This window comes from Homalodisca vitripennis, chromosome 3, assembly GCF_021130785.1.
Source record: "Homalodisca vitripennis isolate AUS2020 chromosome 3, UT_GWSS_2.1, whole genome shotgun sequence".
Lineage (NCBI taxonomy): Eukaryota > Metazoa > Arthropoda > Insecta > Hemiptera > Cicadellidae > Homalodisca > Homalodisca vitripennis.
The window spans coordinates 1,033,627-1,048,679 of record NC_060209.1 but is presented as its reverse complement, the minus strand read 5'-3'; the positions used below and the strand labels follow the sequence as shown (position 1 = coordinate 1,048,679).

General features: G+C 39.6%; 1 protein-coding gene across 1 annotated transcript; it reads right to left on the bottom strand.

Annotated features, from left to right (window-relative positions):
* Window positions 1-676: 676 nt before the first annotated feature.
* LOC124356512 lies at window positions 677-2,926 on the bottom strand. Its single transcript, XM_046807566.1, has 3 exons — window positions 2,767-2,926; window positions 1,360-1,548; window positions 677-1,227 (listed from the first exon to the last, which is right to left on the bottom strand). The coding sequence occupies exons 1-3, from the start codon at window positions 2,924-2,926 to the stop codon at window positions 677-679; spliced, it is 900 nt and encodes a 299-aa protein (XP_046663522.1).
* Window positions 2,927-15,053: the final 12,127 nt, after the last annotated feature.

The following is a 15,053-nucleotide window of genomic DNA, read 5'->3' as shown; positions in this document are numbered from 1 at the left end:
TTTTATTGCTTATACAAAAAATTGCAATGCAATGCTACAGACACAAAATATTTGGAAATACTAACCTAACAATAGTAATTGAATAGCCCAATGTATCCTCTGGGATATGTTTTACGTAAAAATAAAACATACCTATGTAGCGTATAAATATTGAATTAAATTGTGATATTATTTCCCAATTATTATTATTGGTACATAAACTCATCCATACTATAAAAAGCATTTACCAACAAAACTCTTTTAATTTCGATTTGAATTGTTTCACATGACATGTGTTTTGTAATTCATTAGGTAATTTACTGTACAAACAAATGCCTGCATGTTCAGGAAGATTGTTTAAACAAATTTAACCGGTGTTGATGAGGACGGTATTTACATTTGTTTCTTGTATTGTGATTGTGAGTATCATTACCCATAATCAACACACATGTGAACAGGCAACATTTTATCATTTCTAAAATATATATACAAGGTAGGGTCATTAATTCTAACTCCTTAAAAGCATTAATTTAATGTTTCTATTAATACTAAGGTATACATGTGCAGTAGATATAAAAGAAATGTCATACTGAAATTCTGAAAAGTTTTTATTGAAAGAAAAATACAGTATCAGGTAATAACATTTGGTTTAAAATATTGCATTAGAGGCAATACGGTACAAGACAATTCAGTTAGCTCATTGGAATTGCTGAGTTTGATAATTAACAACGTCCATTGCCGTCTGCAAAGGCGCTAAATGCAGATTAGATCCATGATTTTGTACAGACTTCAAAAAACCACTTACACTTGAGTTTTGTTGAAAATGAGTATCTGAACCTGACTGATCACCTGAAAATGATCCCAAAGAAGCACTTGAACATGAATCTGGCCTTAAATAAGTACCAGTACTTGGTTGATTATCATTTATAACTGATGCACTTGAACTGAATTGTGGGCTTGGATGAGGACCTACAGCAAACTGGTTCATTTCCTCATGTTCACAAAGACGATTTAAACACTGCAAAATGTCAGTTTTAAATTTTCTTTGTGAAGTTTGGGACAGTTTCTCTATGTCAGGCATTAAACCCTTGAAAAACAGCAAAACTGGGTGATCTTTAACAGGCTTCTTATTCGTGATAGATTTAAAGTAGGCGGAAATGGGTCCTCCAACCACTTCGGCGGCAGACTTACTTCTCTTCTTTCTAGGATTTATTTCCTCATTGCTTTCGAAATTGTCGTTGGCGAAAACTGTTTCACCAGACACAACTTCAGTTTGAGAGTCATCAACGTCTTGTGTGTTAATGGCTAGGTGTGTGTTATCATCTACTTCTGTTTCAGTGTCTTAATTATGGGGTTGTACGTCCCCGTCTTGATGTAAACGTTTGCGGCTGCCGTTGCTGCATGTATTTTTGTTTGTTGGGCCCATGTAAGGCTGCAAAAAACTCATTGCTTCTGCTAAATGCCATTTCTTTTTCTTTCCTCCTGAGCCACTCGGCATTTTCTTGATGTTCCGCAGGTATCTAGCGTAAGAAGACCTTACGTTGTGCCACTTGTGTTTGCACTCAGCACCTGTAAAAAATAGGATTAATTGAAATTTTTGTAATAGTACTGCGTATAATAGTCCTGGATCACACTTTCACCATATAAAATTGTTATTGTTACATTATAAGATTAAAAATTAATGCCCATAAGCGGATTGTGACTCATTTGTATTTCAGGTTCTTGGCTACCGGTGACCGGTATGCGTATCTGCATTACAATTTTCGCATCGGTGCCACTACTGCAGGAAAAATAGTGGCCGAAACATGTGAGGTTTTGTGGAACACATTGTCACCATTGTACATGATGACTGAACCAACGGCTCAAAAGTGGCTATCCGTAGCAGAACGCTTTGAGGAACTGTGAAATTACCCGAATTGTTGCGGCGCCATTGATGGTAAGCATATTCGTATTGAAGTGCCTTGGAACTGTGGGTCCGCTTACTACAACTACAAAAACTATCATTCAATTGTTTTACAAGCAGTTGTAGATGCTGAGGGAAATTTTCTGATAGTTGATGTTGGGGCACCTGGAAGAAATAACGATGCAGGTGTATTTCTCGCTTCAAGTTTTGGGCGCCGATTTATAGACAAAAGTTTAAATTTACCTGTTCCTATAACGCTTTATCCAAAGAAGAACATTTTGTTCCCTTACGTGTTTGTTGCTGACGATGCATATGGGTTAGCTACAAATGAAACCATTTGCCATGGGCAGGACTAATAACAAATGAAAGAAAAATCTACAACTACCGTCACTCAAGAGCCCGTAGAATTTCAGAATGTGCTTTTGGAATGATGGTAAAAAAGTTTAGGGTACTCGAACAAACTATGCTTGTTCATCCAGATGTGACTAAAAAAATAGTCCTAGCTTGCTGTGTGTTGCACAACTTTATAAGGAAGAAAGAAGGAAGGTTGGCAGATGTCTTTGAAGAGATGTTACACTTAACAGAAACTGACGAAGACAGGGAACCATCTCGAGCCAGAGCTTCAAAGGCAGCGTACAAAACAAGAAATAAATTTGTTAAATATTTCATGGATCCTGTTGGGGCTGTTTCATGGCAAGAAAAAATGGCATTTTGCAGTTATAAAACATTCGTGTCATACTAACATAAAATTATGCATCAGAACAGTGAGCTTTTGCAATAGAACATTATTTAACAATGTAACAATAATGTTATGTGGCCTAAAGTATCTAAGGATAAAGTAAAGTATTGGATATGTATATGTATAATTAAACAATACCACTTACTTGAGACATTCAATTCTTTTCCTATTTCCTGCCAGGCTTTGGCTAAGGCATCTTGATTGTGGTGGTCCTTTCCAGTGATATTATATATCACTGGCCTCGCCTCAATTAATACTAGGAGTTTATCTATATCTACCAGCTCGTCTACTTCCTCTGTTGACATTTTGTTGACACCTTCGCGGGACGGAACACTTCACAAACCACTAGTAGACCGGCCTCTCAATGCACAACTGAAGCAAAATACAGATCATGCGCATGCGTGGACTCTATTGTCTGCGACGGCTGTCGCGAGGCATACAATTTCCACTAGCAGTCCGACACTGTTTCGAGTGACTCGCGACGTCACGAGGCGCCTCGCGTCATGCGCTCCCTAGCTGTGCGCCGGCCCACTGAAATGCAAGTAGAAGTAGATGTCCGACAAATTTGTGGAGTCAAAATGACTCGCGACGCTTATCTCAGACAGAATGCTCCTCCAGTGTGCGCCCAGCCTAAGCAGGTAATCCAGTTTTGCTGCAGTTCCTTGCCTTCTATCACCGCCAATCCACACCACTCGGGCGTCCATGGTCCAGGTGTCGCGTCTTCCGTGAGCCACCCGGACCCTTCAGCTTCTTCTTTTGCGAGAACACACTGCGCGATCCGGTAGCTGACGAACTTCAAGATGATCAGACGGTGCTGCGGTCTGCCGTCTAGGCGAGGCTGCAGATTAATATCAAGGCGGTGAGACCTGCATATGGAAGTGACAAGCAGGTCAACGACGAGAGCCTCTCCTTGCACAGCTCGAGGATTAGCTGGTCGATATCCTCCCCCTCGAGCTTCCGGAACGCCAAACACGCTGATGTTGTTACGTCGTTAGTATTATTGCAAGTCATCAGTTTTGCCTTTTAATTGATAGTCAAACGAAGTAAATAACTCTACCAGCTTCGTTGCCTTTGCTTCTAACTAGTGTACTTCTAATCTGAGAGGTTTCGGACTCTAGCCAACTTAATAGCTAGTTTTATATGATGAGTCAACTTGCTCACCAGCATTCAACAATAGCCGATAAACATAAATGGCTTAACAAATTTCTCAAACTTAAGTTAAACATGCCTGCTGTCAGATTTGCATGCAGCTGCACAAGGTGTAGAAGGCAGTATTTGTTTTCCTTTCAATATCAATGGGGTCAGAGTTCTAGAAATAACGAGCGCCTCTTCTTTTTCCTATCAGCTTTCTTGCATCATGTACTATTTGCTGGAGGCGAATCAAGCACATAATATTCTCTTTGTTTGAAATCTGTTTTTTACGATGGAAGGATTCCAAAGGAAACTTGGTTCTTTTTAGGACGTTTGTCACCGTTCACTGATAAAAAATAGATTTTCGTTACAGGCCCGGAGCATGTAAACAAATGAAAGACCTTGAGATCTTGCATCGTAATTGAACTAAAAACACTAATCATTTTACTGATTTGCATTATTGTAAAGTTTAAATTCTAATGCCTAAAGGGTTCACTCTAAAAAATCCTTTTCGTAGTAGGAAAGGCAGTAAAATTTTGTATTTTGCATCTAAATCTTTACTGAAAGATAGATGGTATTACATCATCATCGTATAAGATGCCTTCTCCAAAATAGTATTGAATGTAAACAAAACTAAATTAAAAACTGTGATCAGTACAGAATTAAACAACATTCTCGAAAGGATCGAAGAGAAAAAGGCCATTTCGATCCTTGGGAAAGAAGACGCGGTCAAAATCTTACTAGCCGATAGAGAAAACGCTACTGCTGTATTTGATTCAGTAGCGTACAAAGAAAAGATTAAATACTAGAAAATATACAGTTTTAAACCCGACTGATTCATTTAAACGCAAAGTAGCAAACACTTTAAGAAAACACAATGCATGTTTAAATTAAATCTAAGTTAATTCCTCACGATTCCAAAATACGCCATATGTATGGCCTTCCCATAAATCCACAGACCCAGCATCACTCTCCAGCCCATCAATATTTCTTTATCTGCCTTGCAGGGAATTGTCTAAAGCCATGTTGGACATTTTAAAACCATTGGTAGGAAAAACTGACTACAAAAATTCCAGTGATTTTGTAGAGAGGTCAAAATCCCTGAAGTTGACTGAAACTGACAAGCTAGTAAGTTTTGACGGTGAAAGTCTATACTAATGCACCATTTCCTGATACTTTCAAAATCATTAAATCACGTCTCAAAAAAGTTCAAGCAATTAAGGAAATAACTATACTTACTGTTATACCTTAACTGTTGGAATTAAGCACTCGACGCAATTATTTTGAGTTAGATGGTAAAATTTACCGTCAAGATGAAGGGATAGCAATGGGTTCTCCACTATCTCATATTTTCGTCAATGTCTTTATAGAAGAATTTGAGCAAAAAGCCTTGGCTTCAGCTCAGTTCAAACCGAAGATTCGGTGGAGGTATGTGGATGATACCTTTGTATTTTTCCTCATAGAATTGAATATGTATTTAAATCACATTAACAGTATATCTCTTTCCATCTGCCTCAAAATGGAATAGGAAATCCAAAATAAGCTTCTTTTTTGGATGTGTGTGTATTAAGAAATGGGATGTCCTTAAGAATAATGCTTTCCAAAATAAAACGCAAACAGGAAAATATTTCAATTATCAATCAAACCATCAACAATCTATCAGAGAATAAATAACCTACTCGTGACTTGATAAGCAAAGAGCTTGCCAAAAAAGATGACCAACAGTATCAAACAGATTTAATATTTTTTATAAGCCAATTTGGAGTCACAATGTGATTATAAGAAGTTCATCTAGCATGAACCAATAATAAATAAAAGGCCCACTCCTGCTCCATTCCTTTTTTTGCCGCCATCTTAAATAAAACTTTAAAATTATTTCATACTGATTTCGACTTAAATACGCGGCATCTTGATTTGAAATTGCCGCTATAGGCACTTAGATGAAAATTGAATCAAAGTAGTACTAAAAGAAGAGTCGTTCTAGGACTCAAGAACTCACGAATGATAAACTCAAAGTTGGACTCAAAGTACTTGATCTTGCCGAAACAAATCGTGATATATTATCTATTTATCGACAAAACTTATAAACACGACAACGTGGTCTCGTCAGAAGGAAACTAACGCAATTAATATCTGCATGAATGTGGCAAATAAAACATAATCATAGGTAAGTAACTTTAATATTTACAATATTACCTTATATTACATTCAAAATAGATGTTTAGCATGAAAAGTCTAATTTATAATATGAGCGAGGTGATAACCGGTGAGCTGTCAAACTGCTACATAGTTTAAGGAAGAAAAAAACTACTATACCTGCCAATTAGGGGAGTACTGTTATTGCGGCAAGAATGAAAGATAAACATACGGCCTGTCTGGCCGTTTTAAACATAAATATATTTAAAGTTAAGGCTGAAATTATTTGGATTTAAAATGGCTAAATATATATGTATATATACAACATTAGATATATATATATATATATATATATATATATATATATATATTTACCTATTTGACAGAGGAAAATAAGACAAACTCAAAAATGGCAACAGCAATCTAATTCAGTTCTCTAAAAATATCTATAATTGATTTAATATAAAAATAAATAAATCTAGTCATATAGAGAAAAACTATTAAAGTGGATAAGACATATAAGAAGACAGTTCATTTAATTCCTTAATGAGCTCTTTTGGTGAACATTAGTTTATTATTGTACTTTTTTTTTTTTAAAGTTTTTGAAAAGAAAATTTTTATGGTTAAATTGTTTTTTAGATTAACAAAGTTTTGCATAGTTAAAATGCAAGTATTTTATTTCTCGAAAAGGAGACAGAAAACACGCGATGATACGGAAGTTGCTGCAAACATCTCTTGGTCAGTAAACAACCAGAGATGACTAGAACAGTTTACTGTGGGAAACCCGCAGCTGACCGCAAACCAATGGTTGGTCTTAGTTCTGTGACATCAGTAAACAGCTTTTTGTTTGGTGAGCTGAGAAACAGGAGTGCGCTTGCTTACCTTAGATATACATTAATTCCTATTAAAAACAATGTATTATACTTAATACATTAAGAAGAAATACATTACATTATATTCGTTAGAATTAGATACTAAGTCTTTAGTTGTTAAATTTTAGACTTAATAATGTTATAAAAAAGCTGCCATATCGTTAAAAATTAAATAATAATATCTGTCAGATTAATTACAGTAAGTTCTAAATAAATAATTCGTTTCAATAAATAAAAAAATATATATTGTATTTCGGTACCATAATATTTAACTCTTTAATTTTTAATGTTAACCTATGGGTAAGGAAAAATTGTGAAAAAATTAAATAATGGAAAGTAGCTAATATTGAGATGCAGCTTGGTCTTATTTTGCTATTTTAAATTTTATATGATCTTGATATATAGTTTTGTCACGCGGACATTGTAGTGCATTTGTCTTTAACGTTAAAGTATTTTGTCCTCCTCCATGACTGAGCCATGGAATTCCCCTTAAATGGTAAACATCATTAATTTATGTTGTAATTAATATAATTTTAACAAATAACTTATATTATGGCTTAAATACAAACGTACTAGTAGTATTACGTCAATGAATGAAAATTGTTATAAGAAACGAGAGATGTGCACCCTATGCATATAGTTATTTTTTTATATTTTCGAAAACATAATTGTGGCTAAATCTCCCCCAACGGCACAGCCTGCCCGTCAGCCATCCCACCAATCAGCAGACTGTATTGGTGAACTTCCACATTGAAGTGACCTGTGGTAAGGCTACGCGGTATAAAGTTTTAGACTAACAAATCCGTCGACAGTTCTTCACGCGTTATAGAATCCACTTCTGACTGCAGGGCAGGCAAAATTTTGGCCAGGATGTTGCTGGAGTATCTATTCGGGGCTGATGAAAAAGTTATCTCTAGTCGCCCTTCAACCTCACCGCCTTTCCTGTCGAAGACACCCGCCAGTGTCATCTATCGGATGCCCCCGCCAGCGTTTACTTCGATGCACACCGTCTTCTATGCCGATGCCGTGAAGAAACTTCGCAGGAGTGGCTCTGTTGTCGATTCTTCACCTTCTAAATTACATGAGCAAAGAATTAAGTCTGATTTTTAAGGACCTTACTATAAATCAGATGGCAGCACATTACCATCACAACTAACAAATTCACTTATATTTAATTGAAACTACTTCACCAAAATGCTCAATTTGCGAACAAAAAATTAGAAGAAATTCAACTCATGTAGGGGGAACTCACAACCAACAAATTAGAATAAATTAAACTCATGTAGGAGGATCTCACAACCAACAAGACCTACTTGTTGTTACTGACAACTGTTTCAACATTGGAAACATCGCACTGAGAAAAAGTCCAAATCGACTTGCTCGTACTGTATAACCCATTCCAAAGAAGAGAGGTTGCCATTATTCTGAAACAATTAAAAGATAAAAATAAAAATTATTTGTGATCGGAATATATAGATCTACCAGTGGACATGAAGACATTTTCTTTTCAAAACTACTGACAACTCTGATCGACCAACATCTGGAATATGGCATGATGGAAGATTTCCACAGTGTCGTGTTGGATAACACACACCATTCTACAGTTCCATTAGTTTTTTTACTTAAGTCATTCGACCTGAAGTTTGCTAGTCAAATCTCCCACAAGAGTGATGGCTATCGACAAAATCATCACCAATCACCCGAGTGTCACAGTGTCTGTGGTAACACAGCTATATCTAACCACTACGGACAGATAGCTGTCTTCAGTGAAATAAAACTTGAAAAGCAGCGGAAAATTAGTTAAACAGTGAGAGACATAAGGCCAGAAAACATCGCTCATCTCATCACTTCCCTTCGTAAAGAATAGTGGAATCTTTTTCATTTCTCCCAACTCGTAGACCAGCAGCTCGTAATGTTTACCGATGTCCTAAACGTCCATATTAACACATGATTCCCTAAAAAACTATCAATATTTGTAAAAAACCGTTAATAGCAAATGGCTTACAAAAGGTATTTTGGTTTAGAGATAAAAATTTATTAAAGTTTTTCTCTGAAATTATCAAATGTAATTCTAATGAAAATTTCAAAAACATAAAAAAATTACGGGAAACCGATCCAAGTTGCGTAAGCACATTATGTCTCGCAATCTATTCTTTCATCCGAAAATATTTTTTTAACCACTTGGGACATCTTTAACAATAAAACATAAGCACAAAAGCAATTACAAATTAAGAATAGGAATAAACTTGATGAGGCTGGAACTGAAGTTGATAGTCAATGAATGAGTTTTTCGCATCAGTTCCTGGTGGGCAAGGTCTTCGGTCATCTGTACCGCAAGTACGTACCTAGCGGAGACATAGTCTAAGAGCCTCCGTGTTGTTGACGCCTGTCATTTAGGATAAGATTCACTGAGTTATTCAGCAGCTCCTAGATAAAGTTTCAAACGACTTTAATGTCTAAATGGCTCATTAAACAATGGTGCAAACTTTTCGTGAGACCCTTAACTCAATTAGTAAGTTCTTCATTCCAAACCACAGTTTTACCTTCCCTCCTAAAAATTCGAACTTTTTTCCAATTTTCAAGAAAGATAACCCATTTTCAAAGAACTACTATCGGCTCTAAATTTTGCCATCATTGATCAAATTTTTTTAAAAGCCAATAGAACTGAGATACGGTGTTCCCCAAGGATCCTCGCAGTCATGTGCTTTACCGCTTTATTCAACGACATAGGATCATCAAATCTGCATGAAGAATACTGATGATACAACTCTCTGTTTAAGTGCAATATTAAATGAAGTGGTGAAGTGAACAATAGGTCTTTGTTGACATAAACAACTGTGTCCAATACTTCCAAAGCCTCATATCAAAACCCTCAAAATCCAACGTTTTAAATGTTGCTTTGTGTCATATAGGCAACCATTGTGGACCTACCGTCTTGGCTGATTCCACACTGGAAGAAGTGCTCTCTTCAAAATTTATGAGAAAACGTCTTGTTCGAGGGTTGACTTGGTCTGAGTACATCAGTCATGTTTCCGTCAAAAATACCTCGGGCATTTATGTTTTGAGGTGCCTAACAAAAAAATACTCAAATAAGTAAAATAATACTCATTACGGTCTATTATAGCATAGTTTACCCCCTTTGTCCTATGGTTGGTCATGTGATGCGTTTGTGCAAAATCATAGTTAAAGCGAGCGTTGTAATTCCTAAGAAAGCGATTCGAATTGAATAATTACAAAAATAAAATTTAAAGACTCGTGCAGACAAGCTTTAAAGAAATTGTCGCTGTTAACTCTCCCATGCCTAAACTTTTTGGAAACAACTTTTTTAATATTTATAAATGTGCCTTCAAATGTATTTCAAAATGCATCTTAAACGCTTTTTGGTGTCTCAAACATTTGTAATGCAGGGGCGTTTTTGGCATTTAATTCCGTGACCCCCAATTAAACGACTGATTCCGCTGTTTAAAGTGGGTAAAATTAGCGAGGAATAAAAGGGGGGTGTATTTGTAAATGAGAATTTTGTGGTACGAATGCAAGAAACTTTCAATTAAAAATTCCATGACGTTTCATGTAACGACCCTTATTCGTCCCCGTCCTTAATCCTCTCCTTTTCTAATAGAAACCCTGTTTACCAGAGTGCAGTTTCCCTTATTGCCCTTGACCTTTTATTGTCCGCCTTCCGCTATTACCGACGTCCTGTTGTTCCTAACTTATCTTATCTTAGCGTCTCCTCCCACGGCCCTACGTCTAGCCGTACACCCTTCGTTTTCTTTCCGCCAAAAAATCCTTATTCCCGCTACACCTAAAACATCTCCTCTACTCCCCTCCTATCCGTAAACAATCAGCGTCGTCCTAATTTCCCCTGCGTCGTGCCCTAGTTCCACGTACCTCTTTTACCCTGACCTATGCCCGCATCCTAGCGGTTATCCAGGTTTCCGCTTACCATTATACGTTTCCTATCCTCGTATCCTACTAATCCGCTTCGGAAGTCGCCTTCAGGTATTCGGCGTCGTCCTATACAGAGTTCCTCTTATAATTCCTGTGTCCTTCACTTTCCGACGTTACAATAAGCCCTGTCCTATTTTCCCACGATCAGTGCGGCCCCTCCGTCACTTGACCCTACCATGCGCCACCGATGAAACTTCCCGTTACCTTATCGCCTTCCGCGTCTTTCCCCATAAACCTTACCCTCTCGTAAACACTCCTACATGCACACCTAAATCCTACCTCCCATACGTCCTGCAGCGTCGCTTTATAAAAGTCGGCACTTTTTTCCCTATGCCAACGGACCCCTAACGACCCCGTCCCTGCTATAAAGAATACGGTCAGGTATTCAGAAACGGCAGCTTCGCCATTTCAAACAGATTGGAACAAGCAGACCATATAACCCTACGGAGAGATGTTGCCGGCACCGCAGCTGGGAGCCGACTGACAATATTGGGGGTTCTGCGCATGCGCCAACCTAGCTGCTATATAAGGGAGCCAATCACCAGCACAGCTCTCATTCGTTCCTGAGAGACCACCACAGGAAGATCTCCGAGACCGACCACGCTTCGCCACTCTCAGGTAAGATAATCGCCTCTTAGTCTTTCACCGCTAGAGCAATCCAAGCGGAACCTTTCTTCCTGCGCTAGAGAAATCCGAGTGCCTCTTCGTCTTTCCCCGCTAGAGCAATCCAAGCGGAACCTTTCGTCCTGCGCTAGAGAAATCCGAGCGCTAGCTAGAGCAATCCAAGCGGAACCTTTCGTCCTGCGCTAGAGAAATCCGAGTGCCTCTTCGTCTTTCCCCGCTAGAGCAATCCAAGCGGAACCTTTCGTCCTGCGCTAGAGAAATCCGAGCGCCTCTACCCTCTTACCCGCTAGAGCAATCCAAGCGGAACCTTTCGCTCTGCGCTAGAGAAATCCCAGCGCCTCTTCGTCTTTCCCCGTTAGAGCAAACCAAGCGGAACCTTTCGCCCTGCGCTAGAGAAATCCCAGCGCCTCTTCGTCTTTCCCCGCTAGAGCAATCCAAGCGGAACCTATAGTCCTGCGCTAGAGAAATCCGAGCTCCTCTATCCCCTCGCCCGCTAGAGCAATCCAAGCGGAACCTTTCGCCCTGCGCTAGAGAAATCCCAATGCCTCTTCGTCTTTCCCGCTAGAGCGATCCAAGCGAAACCTTTAGTCCTGCGCTAGAGAAATCGCAGCGCCTCTTCGTCTTTCCCCGCTAGAGCGATCCAAGCGGAACCTTTAGTCCTGCGCTAGAGAAATCCGAGCGCCTCTATTCCCTCGCCCGCTAGAGCAATCCAAGCGGAACCTTTCGCCCTGCGCTAGAGAAATCCCAGCGCCTCTTCGTCTTTCCCCGCTAGAGCGATCCAAGCGGAACCTTTCGTCCTGCGCTAGAGTAATCCCAGCGCCTTTTTCTCTGTCCCCGCTAGAGACATCTGAGCGGAACCTTAGTTCCTTTGTTAGACCCGTTCCCAACGCTTTTATTTCCAAGTTACTATTTTCCTCACGCCTCCTCATACCCTACTTGGAGCCTGGGCTGTGATGATACCGAGCGTTCGTATTGAGTCCACTTAGGTTGTCTCTGCTCTCAATCTGAGCCTTGGGTTTCCTGATTCTAACTACCTTCTCCCGACCCCTGGAATACCTTACCCTATTCCACGACTGAGTCTTTCTGGATCAGTTACGTTACGATACGAAAAGTCACGTTACAATTTGGAGCCCGAACAGGGACTTTGTTTTGTTAGTTAAGATAGATTTTACGTAGTTACTTTAGTGTATACTTATCATAAAATTATGGGAAAAGATCAGTTGGAGAAATCTTCTTCCGTTTCAAAAGCACCGAAACCCCCATTATCCGCTCCCCCGCCGTCGATGGAGACATCAACATTAACGACTCGCTCTTCAGATGCCTCCGCTGAAGCCAAAACTACGACAACGAGCAGCATCGCAACTCCATTGACTTCAGTGATGGATTTTGAATTACCTACTACTTTGAACGTCACACTACCAGAGTTTACTCGAGAATCTGTAGCTCCTCAGTATTCTACCTCCTTCACCTCCAGAACCGCCGAGGCACCTGTAAGTTGGGTCTACAAGCTATCTAAATTGGAACTTCAGGCAGAAATGGATCGTCGCAACCTAGACAGCTCTGCCGGCGTGCGTGAACTTCGACTTAGATTGGTGGAAAATATTCGCACTCCTGTATCTCCGTCTGCCGGAGCAGAGGGAGCCTGGACTAATGCAACACCGGACTTAGATATAAGTGGCTCACGGAAAACTGATGTAATTCCTGTAACTTATCGACAGTCTACTACCGACGAAATAATTGAGAATGTAATGGAGATTATTGGCCTGCCTCCTAATTCTGATGTGAACTCCTTAAGACAAAGACTATCGGACCTGACGTTGCAAGAAAAACGTGTGTATATAGAACTACCCGCACAACAACGAGTATATATCGGTCACGAGAACACGAATAGTTTTGAGGGATGTACGCAGAACCAACAAACAGACGCCGCTTTGATAACAAACCCCAGGGGACATTCATTAGATACAGCAAATTTGTGTAATTTGGTACGCAAATGGAATATCCGCTTTGATGGCAGAAGTGATCCCATAGCGTTCCTGGAACGGTTACATGAACTGATTGCGGCATATGAAGTTCCTCCAAACCAAATTTTGAGATCACTCCCGGAAGTTTTTAAAGGGTATGCTCTTCTTTGGTGGAGGAATAATTGGGATTTATGGCAAACATTTGATGAACTCCAGTTCTTACCTCCAGTGTCAGTTTGGGAAAACGGAATTACGTTATCTGGGACATCTTGTGAATCGATACGGAATTCAAACCGATCCACAAAAAGTACAGGCCATGCTAATGTTTCCCGTACCCACGAAATCTAGATCCGTACGTAGTTTTATAGGTTTAATGTCGTGGTACAGACGCTTCATCCTAAATTTCGCCCGCCTTAGTGCTCCTCTTACAGCATTACTAAAAAAATCATCTCGATGGGAATGGATAGAAAAACACCAAGAAGCTTTCGAGTCCCTTAAAGATCAATTAAAGTCTGCACCGATCTTAGCATGCCCTGATTTCACTCAAGAATTTAGTCTTCAAGTCGATGCTTCAGACTTCGGGTTGGGTGCTGCTCTCACCCAAAAGCAAGAAGGTCGAGAAACGGCAATAGCATTTGCCAGCCGACTTTTGTCTGATCAAGAAAAAAAGTTTAGTACAACGGAGAAAGAATGTCTGGCGTTAGTCTGGGGAATACAAACATTCCGTCCGTATCTAAAGGGCTTCCATTTTAAAGCCTTCACGGATCATCAGGCGTTACGCTGGTTACTGTCCATAAAAGAACCATCCGGACGCCTTGGTCGCTGGGTTCTCGAAATTCAGCAATACGACTTTGAAATATGCTACAGAAAGGGAATCAACAATAAACTTGCAGATGCATTGTCCCGCTGTCAGGCACCCCATGAAAACATAAATACAATGGAGGTGGCACAGGTTGAAAAAGTTGGGAGGAAAGCACTCATTGCAACGACGAATGGTATGAATCCATATACCGAAAATTACAAGCTAGGCCACATAAATATCAAAACTTCACAATTCAAAATGGACTATTATATCGTAAAGTGTCTCAACGAAGACTTCCAAGAGGTTCTACGCTTCCATGGGCGTTGTGTGTGCGGAAAGAGGACCGGGAGAAGGTCATCGAAGAAAACCATGACGCACCAACGTCCGGCCATTTAGGTGTACGTAAAACTCAAACACGCATCCAACACACTTACTATTGGCCGGGATGGAAAAAGGAAGTGTGGGAATACGTAAGAAAATGTGAGAAATGTCAACGAAAAAAAGAGGAGCAAAAGCCTCCACGGGGAAAATGCACTTTAGAGTAACACAGGGGCAATGGCACACTGTTGTAACAGATATAATGGGCCCATTTCTAAGATCAACCAAAGGTGCGAAGTACGTTCTAGTCGCTCAAGACACTTTCACAAAGTGGATTGAAATTGTTTCCCTCAGAAATGCAACCGCCAGGGATATCAATGAAAAATTCCGAGAAAATATACTACTGAGATATGGCTCCCCTAACATCATCCTTACCGATAACGGATCACAATTTACGTCACAACTCTTCAGGAATCTCTCGCAAGAGTGGAATATTTATCATTCTTTTACAGCCCCCTATTCACCACAGTCAAATCCGACTGAAAGAAGTAACCGAACGCTAAAGACTATGATTCGCCAATTCGTAAAAGATAACCACAAGCACTGGGATTAATACCTTAGTGAATTTCGTCTAGCT